Source organism: Crocuta crocuta, unplaced genomic scaffold (assembly GCF_008692635.1).
Source record: "Crocuta crocuta isolate KB4526 unplaced genomic scaffold, BGI_CrCroc_1.0 scaffold219, whole genome shotgun sequence".
Classification (NCBI taxonomy): domain Eukaryota; kingdom Metazoa; phylum Chordata; class Mammalia; order Carnivora; family Hyaenidae; genus Crocuta; species Crocuta crocuta.
The window spans coordinates 3,164,172-3,184,281 of NW_027551572.1; the positions used below are offsets into that span (position 1 = coordinate 3,164,172).

Sequence of the window (20,110 nt, forward strand, 5' to 3'; positions counted from 1 at the left end):
ATAGCCATGGTGACTGTGGGGGGGGGGGGGGGAGTCTCAGCTGACAAGAGGCAGAAAAAGTTGTGAACTACTGGCTGGAAGAATTTAGAAGGCATTGAAGTGGTACTCATTTTGCTCTTCTCTTTGTTTCTGTGATTAAATCCTCATGGAGATGCGGTGACCTCAGGTCTCGTCTCCAAGGAAATCCTTCTATTTATGTATGCCAGGCAGATCTGCAAATTACCTTCTAAATTGATTGCTGAATGTGCTGAAGACACATGGTTGACCAGGTCTTGAAGACCAGCATCTTTTTTAAAGCCGATCAATATTAAAAGCTGCTATCTTTATATAATGACATGAAGTCAAGTCCAAATTACATTTGCACATCATAAGGGCTTTCAAAGCTAATGCAGATGCGAGGGGCCTTTATGAAAGGGTCACCCACTCTGCTTTGCAAACTTATAGCCACATATATACTGACCCAGGAAAGGAGGAAAGGGTGCATCTTGCATCCTGGAGAGCACCCTTTCTAGACTGTTCACCACTGACCAGGCTGAGAAACTTCTGGCTTCATTCTTTTCATTTCAAACACAATTTATTTATCAGTATTTACACTCACAAAGCATGACCTATTTCTTTGCACTGAGTTATTTTACAATGTGTATTAAATTAAAACTGTAGCTTATCATTTTGAATAGATTTTATTTTATATTAATTCATTTAAATCATACAATTGAATTTTTCAAAATAGGATTGTAACATTTTAATTATTATTAATATAGATAATAACATCAAAGTTACACATAAAAGGAAAAATATGCAAAGATGTTTATGGGACAATCATAGTTGCTGTGACTGAGCTTTAGAATTAAATCTCAGCTTCCCCAAATCAAAGTAAAAAGATAATAAAAAGATAATGTAATTCTCATTTGGTAAGAGGAAACATGCTAAGCATTCACAGAAAGGAAGGAGTTTTTTTCCCCTTGGACTAAATTTTAAAGGAACAATGTTGTGGAATTTACATATTCAACTTAGGGTGACCTAGTAGTAACCTTTCTCCTCTAAATTTATTACAGATATGTAAGCACTTTTTTCGTGTTTATTTCTTACAATAAGTCCTCAGTATAAGCCAAAGGTATAAGGTTTAAGTGTCACTCAGTGAAAGCGTTTTCAGGATATTTTCAGTGAAATTAATTTCAATGTACTTCAGGAATCTAGGATTCTGGTATATTATTTTTATTTTTTAATTTTTTTAATGTTTATTTATTTTGAGAGAGTGAGAGACAGAGTATGAGTGGGGGAAGGGGCAGAGAGAGAGGGAGACACAGAATCCAAAGCAGGCTCCAGGCTCTGAGGTGTCAGCACAGAGTGGGGCTCAAACACTTGAACCACGAAATCATGACACTTAACCAACTTGAGCCATCCAGGCACCTCTAGGTTTCTGGTATTTTAAAACACAATCCAGGCTTTGTATATTTGATACTTCAACTATCCAGAGGCCAGCATGTCTACTAGACTATATTCCTTGACTCTTAGTTGTCTCACCTGGGCTTTGTGAAAGCCATCTAGGGGTTTGGATAGAAACAGTGAAAAGATGAAATTTTGCCTCTAAGATTCTATCTTTGGGTGAAGACCCACACACACCTTTCTCATCTTTGATAAAGCGACAAAATTTCTTTAATACTTTGTGTGATTCATATTCATTTGTTTAATCAAAATAATTCTGAATTGAAATAAACTACTATACAGCTACAGGTACCTACTGGTTCCTGGGGAAAAAAGACTGTGTGTGTGTGTATATTTATATTTACATTAACCATTTAACACTTGCCTGGTTAATGAGGTATTCTTTTCTCTGGTCTTTTGCTTCAAACTCTAGTGTTCCTTTAGGCTTATAGTGACATGATACGCATGAGTGATCTGAGCTAACCTACCTGACTTGATTTTTTTTAAGATTTCAGTTATTTTTAGAGCAGTTTTTGTTCACAATAAGACTGAGGAGCAGATCCAGAGATTTCCAACTACCCCTGGCCTCTACACATGCATAGTCTGTCCCATGATTCTCCCCCCAGAACAATCCATGTATTATAATTAATCAGCCTACCTAGACACATCATAATCACCCAAAGTCCGTAGTTTATATTAGGGTTCACTCTTAGGGTTGTCTGTTCTATGAGCTTGAACAAAGCCTCCTTGATTTTTGATGATTGATCCATCCTCACAATAGGTGGCATAAGTAGAATTGGTGGGGTATTTTTAATTATTATTTTTAAGAAATATGTCAAATGGAACTTTAAAAATGTTTTTAATGTTTATTTATTTTTGAGAGAGAGAAACACAGTGTGAGTTGGGGAGGGGCAGAGAGAGAGGGAGACACAGAATCTGAAACAGGCTCCAGGCTCCGAGCTGCCAGCACAGAGCCCGATGTGAGGCTTGAACTCACAAACTGCGAGATCACAACCTGAGCTGAAGTCAGATGCTTAACCGACTGAGCCACCCAGGCGCCAGTCAAATGGAACTTTAAAAAACTAAAACAAAAATGAGATCAAACCTATCTTATTCCAGACGGTAAAGTAAAATGATCAGATCTTATCTATTTTTGTTAATTCTGTTCATGATGAAGCCTCTAAAGAACAGCTGATAAAAGAAGAGACCTGATAAAAGAACACATTTCCTGACACTTAAAAAGGCTTCTCTACTTTTCCCTTTAAAACAAAAAATCATAAGTATACATAAGTTTCATGCATAACGTCAAAACGCAAATATTGACTATAGGATGCTTGCCCACAGCACTTCTGACCTCCATCCTGGTGCTGGGGTTAGATGTGCTTAGGGGAAGAAGAGCCACAGAAGCCTCTCGTGGGACACCGTGTTATTGATGGATGCACTTGCCATGGAGTTGTGTCTCACGCAATGCGCATGGGAGTAGATGTGTGTAATACAATGAAAAATCCCATTATACACTATGGTTTAGACTGAGAGTGTTAGACGTCATCTCTTATCCACAACATTATGGTCTGCCTGAGTTTTGTTCAGATGTTTTGTAAGTCTTCTTAAATTGAAATCAGTTGATGTGGAGTTTAATAGCTATGAAGCACATTTATTAAAAATTGTCTTGGGGCGCCTGGGTGGCTTAGTCGGTTAAGCGTCCGACTTTCGCTTAGGTCATGATCTCACGGTTCGTGGGTTCGAGCCCCGCGTCGGGCTCTGTGCTGACAGCCAGCTCAGAGCCTGGAGCCTGTTTCAGTCTGTGACTTCCTCTCTCTCTGACCCTCCCCTGCTCACGCTGTCTCTCTCTCTCTCTCCTAGAAATAAATAAAACATTTAAAACAAAAATTGTCTTAAGATGCTGTGTTAGCTGTGTCTGTCATAACAGAATACCATAGACTGGGTAACTTCAATAATAGATATGTATTTCTCATGCTTCTGAAGGCTGGAAGTTCCAGACTGAGGTCTAGCAGGGTTAGGTTTCTGGTTGGCTCTCTTCCTGGCTTGCCTGTCTTCCCTATAGCCATCTTCTCACTGCTATCCTGACATAGCTTTTCATCTGAGCATGTGGGAAAAGAGAGAGAGAGAGAAAGAGAAAGAGCGAGTTCTCACCTCTTCTTCTTATGAGGCCTCCACGCCTTTCATTATAGGATTATGATCTTAAACTCATGATCTCATTCAACCTTAATTACCTCTTAAAGGCCCTATCTCCAGATACAGTCACCTTGGATATTTAGGGCTTCAACATATGTATTTGAGGAGGGGAGGGGAATTCAGTTCATAACAGATTCCAAAACAAACAAAAATTGACATAATTTCTGTTGGGAAAAAAAAAAAGCAGGAAGTATGCCTTAGAGATCTTTTCAGTGATTGATAAACATGGAGCTGTTTTTGAAAAGCCAGAGGCCTGAATACCTATCTTTACATGTGGGTTCTTTTGTTGATTAACCAGGATTTGCAGGTCCTTTCTAACCTGAAATTCAATTTTGTAATGTAATAACTCATTTTGGGTAGTCAATTCCAAATGCCCATAGTGTTTCTCTTTCTTTACCCATTCTTGGTACCCAAGGTACCAGCCACAAGGAAGGTGAAGTGGAAGGATCTAGATGGCTCTTGAATTTTTTTACCCATCAGCTGAGTAGTCTTCAATTAATTATGATACCTCTTTGATCTTGCTTATTTGTCTATAAAATAATTAACAATACTTGCCTTGATGCATATGTTAGTAAGAAGACAGGCTATGCTAGTGTATGTATGTATGTGTTTGTATATATTTTTTAAAGACAACCCAGTAGCTTAGATATGAGAAAAATGATAGAAATTTGTCCATCTCGCACATATAATCCAGAGGTAAGCAGACTGGGGCTGGTTACTCAACAGAAACAGATCTCAGAGTCCCATGTGGCTGCTCCAATTTTCATGATCTCCCTCCAGTAGGAATGGAGAAAGGGTGAGAGGAACATGTGCCCATGAACTTTTAGGGATACCATCGTGAAGTGGCATATGTAAATTCTGCTCATATCCCTACCACCAGAGCTTAGATGTATGCTTATATCAGACAGGGAGGTTGGTTGAGAAGTAATGTCTCTAGCTAAATTTTGTTTCACTAGCAATTTTTGACTCAAAGGGTTATTATAAACACTAGAAAGAATCCATTAATTCATCCATCCAACATTAAATTGTAAAATACTGGAACAAAGGGCTTAGCAAGGTGCCATGCACATGGTAAATGTCAGGAAGATGGTTGGCACCCCTCCCACCTTATTCTTCAAATGTGGTCCAAGGCCCATTAGCATCTGCACTGCCTGAAGCTTGTTAAAAATGGTTTGCCACTCTCCCTCTCCCCAACTATTTTTCCCCTTCTTCTCCTTCATGGTCCTCCATTAAGTTCCTCCTAATCCTCCTATATGTGCAAACATATGGTATTTGTCCTTCTCTGCCAGACTTATTTTGCTCAGCATAACACCCTCAAGATCCATCCATGTTGCTACACATGGCCAGATTTCATTCTTTCTCATTGCCATGTAGTATTCCATGGTATAGATAAACCACATCTTCTTGATCCATTCGTCTGTTGATGGACACTTAGGCTCTTTCCATGTTTTGGCTATTGTGGAGAGTGCTGCTATGAACATTGGGGTACATGTGCTCCTATGCATCAGCACTCCTATATCCCTTGGGTAAATTCCTAGCAGTGCTATTGCTGGGTCATAGGGCAGTTCTATTGTTAATTTTTTGAGGAACCTCCACAGTTTTCCAGAGGGGCTGCACCAGGGGCTGAATTCCCACTAGCAGCATAGGAGGGTGCCCATTTCTCCACATTCTTGCCAGCATCTATAGTCTCCTGATTTGTTCATTTTAGCCACTCTCACTGGCATGAGGTGGTGTATCAGTGTGGTTTTGATTTGTATTTCCCTGATGATGAAGGACGCTGAGCATCGTTTCATGTGTCTGTTGGCCATCTGGATGTCTTCTTTGGAGAAGTGTCTGTTCATATCTTATACCTATTTCTTCACTGGATTATTTGTTTTTCGGGTGTGGAGTTTGGTGAGTTCCTTATAGATTTTGGATACTAGCCCTTTATCTGATATGTCATTTGCAACTATCTTTTCCCATTCCGTCGGTTGTCTATTAGTTTTGTATTAGACTCTCCAATCTTGACAACATGACTTGATATTGTGATGCCATGTGAAAAAGGCTTGTCTGTTTTTGGGGAATGTGCTTAAATTGCCATGCACTATTCTAAGCACAGAACTTACTATTTAGGAAGATGCTAGGTCTACCATTCTAAACCGAGGGTTTTCAGTGTCTTTTTTTTTAATCCACCAGTGTTCTTAACATCTAAATATTTCAATTTTTTCTGCTTTGAATTATGTTGTTATCCTTTAATTCATGTGATGGAATATACAGATTTTGATATCAAATAAATGTGTAAATGATCCTGAAAAAGACACTTAGAAATGTAGAAAATGGAAAAGTTTATAAAAGGAAATAAATTTTAAGGAAAAGATAGCTTAATGGTATCAATTCAAATAAAAGGAGTTATACGTAATACATTAAATTATAAGCAACTAATTCAGATTCATACACTAGTGTTGAACTATAAAAAATTGGGAATATCACCTTCTTATGGACTTAAGTTTTCTAATCTGTAATTAAGAAAGACAGTATTTGTACTTGTTTTACCTGATCTGTAGTGTTGGGAGACACATAAACCCTGAGATCCTAGAAAAATGTGGTGTGCATACAGAAGGCGATTCTAGTATCTAGTGTTGTCAGAGGGAGAAGTATATGTGAGCATGCATCAGTGTGAAAAAACTTACTCTTAAAATGCTTGGGGGATGCCTGGGTTGGCTCATTCTGTTAAGCATCCAGCTTCACTCAGGTCATAAAATCGCAGTTCGTGGGTTTGAGCCCTGCATTGGGCTCTGTGTTGACAGCTCAGAGCCTGGAGCCTGCTTAAGATTCTGTGTCTCTCTCCTTCTCTGCCCCTCCCCAGCTTGCCCTCTCTCTCTGTCTCTGTCTGTCTCTAATAAACATTTAAAAAAATTAAAGGGGCACCTGGGTGGTTCAGTCTGTTAAGCATCCAGCTTCACTAAGGTCATGATCTTGCAGTTTGTGGGTTCAAGCCTCGCATCGGGTTCTGTGCTGACAGCTCAGAGCCTGGAGCCTGCTTTGGATCCTGTGTCTCGCTGTCTCTCTGCCCGTCCCCACTTACACTCTGTCTCTCTCACTCTCAAAAACAAATAAACATTAAAAAAATTTTTCGTGGGTGGGGGGGCACCTGGGTGGCTAAATCAGTTAAGCATCCAACTTCAGCTCAGGTCATGATCTCACAGTTCGTGAGTTGAAGCCCCACATCAGGCTCTGCACTGAAAGCTCAGAGCCTGGAGCCTACTTCCAATTCTGTGTCTCCTTGTCTCTACCCCTGCTCTTTCTGTCTCTCAAAAATAAATAAATAACCTTAAAAAAATTTTTTTATGGGGCATCTGGGTGGCTTAGTCGGTTAAGCGTCCGACTTTCAGNTTTTTTAAATTAAAAAAAAAAAACAGTTGAAATGCTTGGAAAATAAGTTTGCAGGCTGAGCTAGGGCCCCGGTAGCTCCATGGGATTCATGATATCCAGGCCTATCGTTCCTGTTTCACGTGGGTGAAGGCCCGCTGAGAGACAGACTCATTCAGTCTTTCTGCAGGTCAGTCAAGTTGGCAGAGAATGGGAACAGGTCTAGTTGGTATATGTCCGATGCGCAGAGGGAGAAGTCTGCATGTTAGGAAAAAACCAGAGAAGCCAAGAAACACACAGGTGAGGGAGAGCTCTAAAGAATGGGTTTGCAGGGCCCCTTGTTCTCCCGCCTGTGACTGGAAGGAGAGGCCCCAGTGGAAGAGATTCCCACTGCATCTTAGAGGCACGTATGTATATGCCCTGTGGGCTTGGGGCTGATATATTCAGGAAAATGCTGTGAGGTTTGTCATAGGCCTTATGTTTAATTCTGTATTCCTTTTCATTAGCATTCAGTAAATGAATGTTGAACTATCAGCTTTGGATCCAGGTGCTGGGGGGATAAACATACCTTTCCCTCAGGGACTTTCAACTCATTATTGAGATAATATACAGCTTTATCAGAAAAAGGATAATAACCAACATTCGTATTATACTTTAAAATAGATCTTGATATGTTATGCCCTTTTAAAAATTATGCGTGTAGTTTGTTTAATTTATTAAAAATAAATCTATATTTATGTCTGTATTATATAGAAAAAAAGACCAAAAGTGGGCTGTACATGAAATGTTAATAGTGATAAAAATACACATTATTTTTCGTTACTTTCTGTATTTTCTGAATCATCCTCAATGGACATGCATTGTTTATGTAAGCATATGACAACCACATATTAAACTTTTGAAGCTTCTAAAATATTCTTATACATGCTGTCTCATTTGATCCTCACAAGCACTCTGGGAGGGAGGTCAGTAATAAACATCAAGGTTACAGATGAGAGAAAATGGAGATGGATGAGCATACAACTCAGGCACCAGGATGTTACATGCAGTGAGGTTACACGGTGTATACAGCACTGAACAGGTAGCCAATGGCAAAACCAGGTAAAAGGAAGGTGAATTAGTAGTGCTTTAATGAAAGGAGAATGGTGTAGGGCATAGAATACCTTTTTGCTTTTATCCGGCTCTCTAAACAGAGGCCTGGTTTGGATGTTTTATTAGACTCAGAGGCAAGGTGCACAATAGTCACATTTGGGTCTGAGACCAGAGAGTCTGAGTTTGATTTCCTACTCTGGGACTGCCTAGCTATTTAACCTGGGCAGTTATTTACAGACTCAGGGCCTCACTGTACCTACGTATAAAATGAAACAAATACTACTAGCTACTGTAGGACAAAATTAATTCTTATGTGAGAGGCTTTAGAAGTGTATTGGGATGGGGGTGCCTGAGTGGCTCAATCAGTGAAGCGTCCGACTCTTGATTTCAGCTCAGTTCATGACCTCGTGGTTTATGTGATTGAGCCCTGCATTGGGCCCTGTGCTGATAGCGTGGAGCCTGCTTAGGATTCTCTCTCTCCCTCTTTCTGCCCCTCCCCCACTCATGCTCTGTCTCTCTGTTTCTCTCAAAGTTAACATTAAAAAAAATAAAAACTCTTTTAAAAAAGTATATGGGCACAGTCTCGAGCTAAATAACTTTTTAATTAGTTAAATAAATAACAGACCACAGAGGAAAACCTCTAAAAAAAAAAGTGTATGGATGTAGGGATAACTGAGCAAATATTAGCTGCTATCATCACTGTCGTCGTCATCTTCTTCTTCTTCTTCATCATCACCATCATCATCATCATCATCATCATCATCATCCATGCACATGATGAGGATAATGGTAGGGTGACAGGGAATCTATGGCTTTCAGGAAGACAAGTACATCATCCTAGTGTAGACTAGCTACACTGGGACAAGTAAGGAAGAGGTTAGGTCAGTACAAATATATCTAACATTTTTAATGTTATAGAATCTGGGACAAGTAAGGAAAGAGGTTAGGTCAGTACAAATATATCTAACATTAATCTTTCAATGACAGTATTATCATTTTGAGATGCATAAACATGGATTCGGTTAAGGATAGATTGTGTTTCTTAAGAAACATACAGATGCATATTAAGTATATGTAGATGTATGCCGCAAAATGCTGATGGCTATAGGTTAAGAATACAAAAGAATTATAAAGTTAATACAGAAAGAGGAGAAAGATTGTGCTGTTATCATTGGATTGTTCGGCAGCCTGTGTAAATCTATTCCAGTCTCTCCCTGCTTACTGTAAACGTTTGGAATCTGTGTGTACACTTAGATGTTCTGTTTGATTTTACAGTGTTGTAAACCAAGTGATTGTGCCAAATTAAGAATGATTGTTTTGTCTTTAAAAGACCTTGACCATGAATTGGGAGGTGGAGTATGCTGTGAGGCTTAATCCCCTTAGGCCTGGAATTAGTCTGGGCTGTTCTACTGAAATAAGTATACCTGCCTGTTACTTAACCACGGGTCATCAAAGCATGAAATGATTGATTGATCATGTTGCTTTGTAACATTGGGTTGGAGGAGTTTCAGGGCAGTTTGCATCAACTGTCAGCATTGTTTATTGATAAGAGTGAGATTGATGATTTGCATCTGGTCCAAGGGAGGCTTCTAAAGGGCTCTGCTCTGGAGGCTGGTTGTATAGTAGGAAGATGTCTACGTAACCAAAATACGAAGAGCACCAGTGGGGATTTCATCCCAGAAGTAACCTGAAATACTACCAGTTGAGTTTAGAAGATTACCCAGAGAGAACGTATAATGAAATATTAACTGCTTTAATATCCTAATTCTAGGGGCACTTGGGTAGCTCATTCGGTTTAACATCTGACTCTTGATTTTGGCTTAGGCCATGAACTCATGGTTGCAATTCCCTCTCCTCTCTCTGCCCTTCCTCCCCCCGCCCCCCACCTGTGCGCACTTTCGTGCTCTCATTTTCTCTCAAAATAAATAAACATTAAAAAAATTTTAAAAAAGAGAAAAAAATTTAATTCATTTATTTAAAAAAAAGTCCTAATTCTAGTTAAGTCCTTCAGTTCTCATACAGATAGGTTATTCAAATCCCAAAATATTGGGGGCAAGAATCTGTCATAAACAGCTCTTATCTTACTTCATTTCCAAAACATGTAAAATGTGTTTGTCCTTTTTTTTTTTTTTTTCAGAGCCCCTGGTTGTGGAATACAAGGCACTGTTGGTACAACTATCCCTATCAGGTAAGGAGACATTGCCATCTGGGTCTTCACACATGGAGAGTACTACCTTAGGTCAGGTTCATGGTTATAGGCCCCAGCAGACTGGGCATCCACCTTACTTTTTAGCCTCTTGCCCTTGCTTCTGCTGCTTGTGCTGGACTTCGCCTAGTTAAGGGAAGCAGTTTGTGTTCTCAGTGAAGTTAGAGTCAAAGCCCAATTGCTTTAGCAAATGGAATAAGCTGGAAGGTGCATTTGCTGGAGAGTAAGATACAATCGATTCAATAGTTGGACGATTCTTGCTTCTAACAGCCGATCTGCTTCTAATTACTGTGGTGGGCCTGAAGACCTGACACCAGCAAGGGTCTGTCTAGACAGCAAGTGGGCAAAGTGTCGGGCTGCCGCAGACAAGCAGAGTTCAGGCCACTTTGCAGCCTTATTAAGAGCAGCCTCTAAACATGTAAATCAAACACAATTTCCTTGAGCATAGAAAAATGGGCTTGTATCATTACCCTAAACATAAAGCCATCGTCAAAACAGATTAAAATTATACCCCTGAAAGGGAGCATTTCAGATCCCTGCTCCCTGCATACCTTTGCCTCTGTCCATGAATTCAATAAGATTAGCATGTGTTGTGGTCCTCACATCAGTTACTATTTGAATAGCATAGCTGGGTCTTTTCTAATTTAATTGGAGTATGTTATATAAGAGAATCCAATACAACTAGATATTTTGATATAAAGAGACATACATTCTAATAAGCAACTTGGATTTTTGACTTTGTGGTTCTTTGGGTTGTCTTTTTAGAGGCATTTGGTCTTTTTGGTGTGCATAAAGTTAATGGGCAGCAAGCATGCTCTGCAGTCTTCTTTGTTACACTCAGTGTTGCAGCAGGGGCAAGGGAAAGGTGGTGGAAACTTCTAGTTCATGGCTAGGAGGACACTGAAATGGAATTCCAGCTTGCATTTCCGTCTCTTTCATGTAGTGCATTCATATTAGAAAAGCATGTAAGCAAGCAATATGACACGGTTAGAGAAAGCTGAGCATTCCAGAGCTTTCTGATGGAGACTGAAGCAACATCGAAACTTATTGTACACAATTGTAATTATCAGGCTCAGTTGCTGTTTTACTATCTTAAGTACTTGGGATATTGTCATTAGACCTCTCTTTGGGTCCTGTAATTGTATACTGAGTGGAAAAATCCATGTATATCTAGAATTCTATTTATAAAAAGCATATCAAAGCCTTCTAGAAACCTTAATTTGAATGTTGATGTGGCAGCTGTATTTATGAAGTAAATTCTGTCATATGAGCAACATTGGGACAAATGTCACATGAAATGTAATACCCACTCCTCTTTATAACGTAGTCTGAAATAGCTTCACATTTATGGCTGGAGCTAAGGAATTGCTTTTTTCTGAGATAATTAGTTGTTGGGGCAGTGGTCCAAAATGTAGCTGCAGGCTGTTTCACAGACAAAACTATAGATTTAACATGAAAATTTGAGGGTCTGGCAGATAGAGATGTTTAAAAATAAGAAACTTTGAGGTGCCTGCCTAGCTCAGTAGGTAGAGCACGTGACTCTTAATCTCAGGGTTATAAGTTTGAGTCCCACATTGGGGATAGAGATTTTAAAATAAAATAAACCCTTAAAAAAATAATAAAATAAAAAGTAAAAATAAGAAACATCATTAGTATAGAAGGAAAAATACTGTGTATACGGAGATTCAGATCAAGGTTGTCTGCTGATAAGGCATCATTGCTTACAAATGAATAATTTGGTAATATAGCCCCCAAAATCTAGGAATAGTTCATGATCTCTTGAAGGAATAGTGGTTATCTTTGATAAGCTCCATATTCTAATAAAAAGTCAACTACTTTTCTTTTTGTATGTGTGGGGGAAAAATTAAACAGCATGTAATTATTATGCATGTAATTAAAGCGCATTATGGGTAGCTATGCTTCATAAATCCAGAGATTACAGTTCAGAGTCAGTCTCAAGCCTTAAGAGCACTTTTTTAAAGATATATTGTGTTCCTGAAGCATATTTATTATGTCTTTAGCATATATGTTAAGTAAATAATTGAACAGATTTTTAGATGAAAGAGTAGTGGTCTGTTGCACACTGCTCCTTGTGTATGAGTATATATGTAACTTATTACATATATGATGTAATGCATATATTTTAAGTTTAAAATAATGGAAAGTGATCTTTAGTTGGGCCTGGGTAGTTGGCTGTAAAGAGCACAAGTTGGGAGTGAGAAGCTCTAGAATGGCAGACACGGGGCTTCACTAGCAGTAAGACCTATGATTAGCCTTTCAACCTGAACTAACTAAACTAGCAATTTCCTATCAGCTATACTGTCTAGAAAATGCTGGTGCTAATTTTATAGGATTTTTATGAGAGTCAGAGAAATTAACATGTGGGTAAGCTTTGTCAATTGCAGTGCACTCCGTGAATATGGTAGTTTTGTATTATGATGCTCTCTTAGGAACTCTGTGGTTTCTAGATGTGCTCTCACTTGCCTTCCTAGCCCACCATGACTTTTCCCAGATGGTGGTACAGGGAAGCTCATTAAAAGTAAAATTTAACCTTGGTTCCCAGGGTCCTGAAGCCAGTGCCCTATTTTCTAGACTTCATTCTGCCATATGTCTGACCTGAATACCCATCCCTTACTGCTAATGCCTGCGAATTTTAAAAGGACAATTCAGTGGGAAATGTATTCTCTCCAGTGTGATGCTGAGCTTGATAAACACACTGATGGCTGATTGTTACTCAGAGCTTGGGATTGCTGGTGGGATAGTATCCTGTCCCCTGATGTGTTTTGTTGCCAAAGATCAGTGGGAGAGACAACTGTTTTTTGTTTTTTGTTTTTTGTTTTTTGATGTCAGTGCCTAAAGCTGGTAGAATTGGTAGTTAAGGGAATGCCACCTTCTCTTGAAAGTCCTTTGTTATGCTGCTATTGGTTCACGGAGCATTAAAGTTTCCATTGTAGTTGCCATATATACTGCTACAATGTGGACAGCATGGATAGACTGCATTTCAGAGGTCTTTTGTTTGTTCTGGTAAAGTAAGACATTTCATTATAGCTCAGTAAACAAAATAGATATTCCTGACTTCTGCTGCCTCTCTGAGCCTCCCCCGGTCCTGGGCCTCTGAAGTGAGGTATCACTCCTATTTTACAATAGGTAAACTAAAGTCCAAGCTTTATACCTACTGAGTTGTGGAGCTGAGACTTGATCTCAGATTTCCTGGCTGAGAGCCTAGCCTGGTGTTTCTTTGGCAGCTTACTTGTCCTTCTGTCTTTTAATAAATATTTTTGAATCATCTTTTTTGATATTTGCAATGTACAGAACATTCCTTAAAAACAAAAAAGCTCTTAATTATTACAGAACTTGAAACTCTGCTTTTGTGACCCATCTAGCACCCTAGTTTCTATCACCTACCTCCCTTGCCTGTTTACTATGGAATCTCGTAGGTCTTTCCAGGGTTATTCTTTTTGTGTATGTATTAAAAGGCTTTTTTTCCAGGTTGCCTAAGGAATCTCACAGGTACTTCTAGCAAGGAACCATAAATGCTATTGGTAAAGTGAATAGTGAACTGGGTACCAAATGTTCATACTCATTGACGCTTTTTTGGTTGGAGATCAAACAGAACTTAAGGCCGTCAAGCTGTGTATTAGAGGCATGCTTCAAAGCCCTCTGATCCACAGAGAGAATGGGGCTATAATTTGTGGAAGCATAAGACCATGTCACTTTTCAGTACTGAACTTGAGTTGTTTGGGGCACAAATTGGTTTCCTATTAACTATTAATCTTTCTTTTTTTTATTTTAATCCCCAGCCACTTACAACCGATCTTCACTACTATTATATCCTGGAGCTGTCATATTATTGGTCTTTAATGTTTTCCCAATTCACTGACATCAAAAGAAAGGTAAGAGTGGTAATATTGTAAAGTGCTTGCAGATCTATGTCCTCAGTGGCCTTTGGCAGATGGGCAGATGTCTCAAAGACACTCACTTCTATTATCTGGAAGCATTAGCACTGCATTCTTCCAGAAAGTTTCATATTTCCATTTGTGGTGTTTTGTATTTTATGTGCATTGTCTCTTTCCTCTTTCCTCCAAATCTAGTGTTCTTTTCTCTGTAAAAAAATATATCAGTGAATCCTGACAGCAGTAATTTTTTTTGTCAATCTGATTCACAAGGCCCTCGATTCTTCAAATTAAATAAAGAAGAAAAATTGTATTTGTAACCCCTGGGAAAGAGTAAATTCTCGGTGCTCCAGCCACACAAATGAATTTTTCCTGAATCAGACTTATCTAACATCAGAATACATCATGAAAATACAACATTCCTAAATGAACTATGATTAGCCTCCACCTCTCCCTTCCACCAGAGTAGCTTTTGCTGAGGGTGCTCTTGACCTTTTAAGTGTTAAACCCACCCATTCCAGCTCTCATCCTACCAGCTTCTGGTGGGAAGAATAGGCACTTCTGGCTGTTTACTGCTTATAATTTTCCCATCATAACGTTTTCTCCAGATTCCCATATTTGGATCATTCCTTCAAAGTCGTCTTTGCTGGCATCCAGCCCAGGGCCTCATGTGCCACATATTTCTGAGCACCAGGGTCTAGTCCTGGATTATAGGACATCATTTTCCGGTATGATCAAGCTTATAACCTTCAGCACTACCAGCCATAACTAATGTGCCAGTAACTCCCAGATGTCTCTCTTCAGCCCTGGGTTCTCTCCACCTCCATACTTCCACAAATCTAGGCATAAATAATAGTATTGTGTCCTTTTTGTTTTTTATTTAATCTTCCCATCAACTCCAAGATCCAGTTGGATCACTTATTATTTATCCTCATTTTATAAATGAGGAGGCTGAACTTTACATGCAATGTATTTCCAGCTGTTGACATGATCATCCCCTAGCTTTGTCCTTCCAGTAATGCTTTTAACCGACAGTTCTATAAGCTAACGGTTTTCCTTGGCTCTCCTCTTTGCTTCGCCTCATACCTGAACCCTTAACGTCACTGACACGTTTAGTTTGAGTTGTCTCTACTTTTGCTTAATCTATTGCAATAGCCTTTTAAATGGTCCTCCTTTCTAAATAGTCATTCTTGTCTACCTGCCACATAAGAGTTATCTTTCTAGGGGCTCCTGGGTGGCTCAGTCGGTTAAGCGTCCGACTGCAGCTTAGGTCATGATCTCATGGTTCGTGGGTTGGAGCCCCACGTCAGGGTCTGTGCTGACAGCTCAGAGCCTGGAGCTTGTCTTCGGATTCTGTGTCTCCCTCTCTCTCTGACCCCTTCCCTGTTCACGCTGTCTCTCTCTCTCTCTCTCTCTCTCTCAGAAATAAACAAAACATTAAAAAAAAAAAAAGAGTAAAATCTTCCTAAAGCCATCAAGACAAAGTTAGACTACTTGGAGTAATATGCAGGATTATCAACATGATTCAAAAACACCTCTCCAGTGTTATTACCCATCCCTTTTCTCCCCCTTCTGAAACACACATATGTCCTAGCATTATGTCTTTTCATCATTGTTCAGACATAATTTTTTTCATGCACCTTTTTTTCTTAAGACCTTGCCTTGGCTCAAATATACCCTATTTCCCTCCTCCCAAACCTGACCTAGTCCAAAAATAATATCTTCTTTGAGGGCCAATTCAATTCCCCCAAGGATTTTTTTTTAATGTTTTTCATTTATTTCTGAGAGAGAGAGACCGCATGAGCAGGGGAGGGTCAGAGAAAGAGGGAGACACAGAATCTGAAACAGGCTCCAGGCTCTGAGCTAGCTGTCAGCACAGAGCCTGACACGGGGCTCGAACCCATGAACCATGAGATCATGACCTGAGCCAAAGTCGGCTGCCCAACGAACTGAGCCACCTAGGCGCCCCCCGCCAAGGTTTTTGATCATTCTTTCCTCTGTGTTTAGTTGCCCAATGTGTACGCACTGAATGTTTTTTAACTGTATAGTGGTCTGCCTTCCCTAGACTTGGAGAGCAGAAGAGCAAGATATGTACATCTTTTTATCAGAGCTGTCAATGCCCCTGCTTGGGTTGGGGATCAGTAAGTTTAGAGTGAATGAATAAATGGACTCATCAGAATGTCTTCTGATTTACTAATGGATATCTTCCAAGCTTTTTGGCAGACAGAACTTTGCACATTGTCAAGGAGCACAATACTTATAATACTGTAAATTCCTTGGTTAGATCAGTAATCTGCTAAATTGCAAAGTGGTATCCAGGTGGCTACAGAGGAACATTTAAGGGTCTTTGGCTCTAGTACATGCATCCCCTTTCCCCAGGTGCATGCTTTTACTGTCCTACAGCAGAGGTGTTCTTGCTAGCAAGAAGCTGCTTTTCCTTACCTGTATCACTGCACAGCCTTAATGGGATGTATGTGTTTGATTCTCACAAGAAGTAGATGGTCCCTGTAAGGACTACGGCTGCTGGCAAAGCAGAGAACTCATTAGCAACCAAAATTTGTGGGTCCTTACTCATTGCACCACTCTGGTCAGTTTCTGGAACTATTTAAAGGTCCTTCAGTGATGGTGTGCCAGTTACATTACATTTTGTCTGCTTTACACGAGGTGTCTTCTTCATTCATGTACTTAGTACCTGAAAACTGATTATCTATGTGCTAGGCACTGTGTTAGTCTTATTGTGCATTTTACTTATTTATTTTTTAAGCCTTTAATTGTGATAAAAATACAAAACATAAAAATTTACCATCTTAACCATTTTAAGTATACAGCTCAGCAGTATTATGCACATTCACATTGTTGTGCAGCCAGTTTCCAGAACTCTTTTCATCTTGCATAACTGCAGCTCTGTACCCATGGAGACAGTAATTCCTCATTGTCCCTCCCCCAGCCCCTGGCAACAACCATTGTACTCTCTCAATGAATTTGACTACTCCAGGTGCCTCATAGAAGCAGAATTGTACTGTATTTGTCATTTTGTGACTGACTTTCTTCACTTACCATAATGCCCTCAGGATTATCAGTGTTGTAGCATGTGTCAGGATTTCCTTTCTTTTTAAGGCTAAAATCATGTGCATTTTATTTTCTTTTGAAGAGCATTTTTTTCTCAGATAGTTACAGAAAAAAACTAGTATATAAAAAAATGAGGCTTGAATATTTTCCCATTTTGTAGCTGGGCAAATCAATATACAGTGAGTTGATGTAAATTTTTCAAGGTTGTGCTGTCTGGGAATGAGTAAGAGCCCAAGTTTACCCAGCAGAGTTCTGTGATTAACTCTTAAGTTAAATGTGTATGCAATTCTTATATTATCTTGCCTTGCTATGCTCCTGACATTAGAGGTAGTAACCTTTTTGCAGCTCTTTGCCATTTTATTGTGTTCCCTTTGCTTAGTGAGAATTAAGTGTGCCATATAGAGTTTAAGATATTAACAAAATCAAGGTTGTAACTGTACTTGGCTCCCAGGAGCTAAGACATTGCTAGCGAGATATTGCTGTACCAAGTCACCAAACCTCTTCCATTTGCTTCACTTTTCTCAACATGCATTTAATGTGTGTTTTCAGTGAGTTAAGAGGACTCATAGGGTCTTCATTGTTTTAAGCCAAATGACAATTATCTAATAGTTATCATAAGTGGTTGATTTTCAGTGGTTGAAGTGTATCATTTTATACGGTATTAATATACTTTGTATCAGTGTAGAAACCACCTATGTATAAAAAGGGTACTTTTTCGATGAAGTTCATGGAATTGATCTCAAGCTTATACATGTTGCCAGTGTTTAGCAGTTAAGTATACGTTTTTCTTAGTCAACGCCAATAGCTTGTTTTAGGCATCTGGCACCTCTCCCTTCTTTAGCTGGTCAGAGTACCTTTGTACATTCCTGGTGCAGTTGGTTTATTCTTCTTTCTTGCACAAAATGGGAATTTCGCCACTGCCAGACCTGTGTATTACTCAGCACAGATTTTAATGAGGAAGGCCTTTCTCTCTCTTTCTCTTTCTTTCTTTCTTTTCTTTCCTTTCTTTCTTTCTCTTTCATATAATTTGTGAAATTGTCTTACATACAACACCCAGTGCTCATCTCAACAACTGCCCTCCTCAATGCCCATTACCCATTTTCCCCTCTTCCCCACACCCCCCAACCACCCTCACTTTGTTCTCTGTATTTAAGAGTCTCTTGTGGTTTGCCTCCCTCCCTCTCTGTAACTATTTTTCTCCTTCTCTTCCCCCATGGACTACTGTTAAGTTTCTCAAGAACCACATATGAATGAAAACGTATGATATCTGTCCTTCTGACTGACTTATTTTACTCAGCATAATACCTTCCAGTTCCATCCACGTTGCTGCAAATGGCATGATTTCATTCTTTCTCATTGCCAAGTAGAATTCCATTGCTTATATAAACCACATCTTCTTTATCCATTCATCAGTTGATGGACATTTAGGCTCTTTCCATAATTTGGCTATTGTTGAAAGCGCTGCTGTAAACATTAGGATACACGTGCCCTATGAATCAGCACTCAATATCCCTTGGGTAAATTCCTAGTAGTGCTATTGCTAGGTCATAGGGTAGTTCTATTTTTAACTTTTTGAGGAAGGCCTTTTTCTCATTGCCGTCCTCACTAGTGAATTGTAGCCCTTGCTCTTTTCCTTTGCATCTTGTGGACTGTCACTGTGGGTCCTTGGTGGTTCCCTCTCCACTGCTCCACTGCTCTGAGGATCTGCTCTTCCATCCATCAGTGAGGATTAATTGAATGTCCTGGCTGCCAAATACATCCCCTACCTTGTATGTTGCAACTATTAACTAAACCCTCTAAAAACAGCCTCTAATTATGAAATAGAGATGTTTGAAGACACCCATCGACAACACAGTATGGAAAGCTTTTCATAGGGTTATTAGTAGAAAGCCTACAAAGAATGTTTCTTTTGTTTCCCTATTAAATGACAATGAGCTTGAATGGCCATTTCAAATAGGGACCAGGATTTACAAACATTGAATTTGAATGCATGCCTCAAATTGTTATAATCAGTAACCGAAGTGAAGGTTAGAAATCATTTTCTGTGACTTAATGAGTTTATGAGTCCTTCTAAAATGGCTTTTATGTTCATAAACTCCTTTTCTCCAGAAGTATTCTAGTATTGCCAACTTTTTTTTCACCTGCTGTTTCCAAATAGAATCTGGTGTTAAAAATGAAGGGAGAGCCTCTCATCCCTGTGGTGACAAGAGTTCATTGCTGCTGTCTTGATCATTTCCAGAGTTGGTACTTATTTGGTCAGTGATGAGATTTATTATTATTAACCTTCCCAGAGGGAAGGGACAGCCCAGACATAGTCATTTGGTATAATAGACTTATAATTAAAATATTCTATTATGTGCCTCCAAGATACTTTGAGGATTTTATCTTACCTTTTTCTTCTTTCTTCCCTCCATTTGTCTGTCTTTCCCTCCCTTCTTTTCCTTCCTTCCTCTCTGTAAGCACAAAATTGTTAAGGTATCTTATTAAAACAGCAGGTGTATTCTCAGTATGCAGCATTATTTGAAGTATCTTTTATATCTCAAGCCTTAATTTTTATTAAAACTGTGTTTTTCAGCACCTGTTCACAATGTGTATTTCTCCTGCACATCCAGACTTTCCAAGGGAAACTAATAAATGTGTTGGAGCTCAGAACAGATTGCCTGTGTCTAAGCCCTATGTCCCTTTTAACTAAGCTGCTGTTTGGCTTGAAGGCCTGGGCCCTTGGCCAATAAACTCTGCTTGTGTTCAGAGTCCTTTGTAGGAAATCATCCATGGCCAAGTTCCAGGGCCCAGCTGGTGAAATCAGCGTGTTGCTCTTTTGGTCTTTAACCTGAGAAAAACACTACATCTTGTATGAGATCCTAACAGAGAGAGAAGTATG

General features: G+C 39.4%; 1 protein-coding gene across 1 annotated transcript in view; it reads left to right on the forward strand.

Annotated features, from left to right (window-relative positions):
• The window catches only part of CERS6 (ceramide synthase 6), a 222,673-nt gene that overhangs the window by 137,082 nt on the left and 65,481 nt on the right, over positions 1-20,110 (forward strand). The window contains exons 5-6 of the mRNA XM_077751179.1: positions 10,199-10,249; positions 14,068-14,160. Of these exons, the coding sequence (XP_077607305.1) occupies positions 10,199-10,249; positions 14,068-14,160 (144 nt within the window). The remainder of the gene's footprint in view (positions 1-10,198; positions 10,250-14,067; positions 14,161-20,110) is intronic.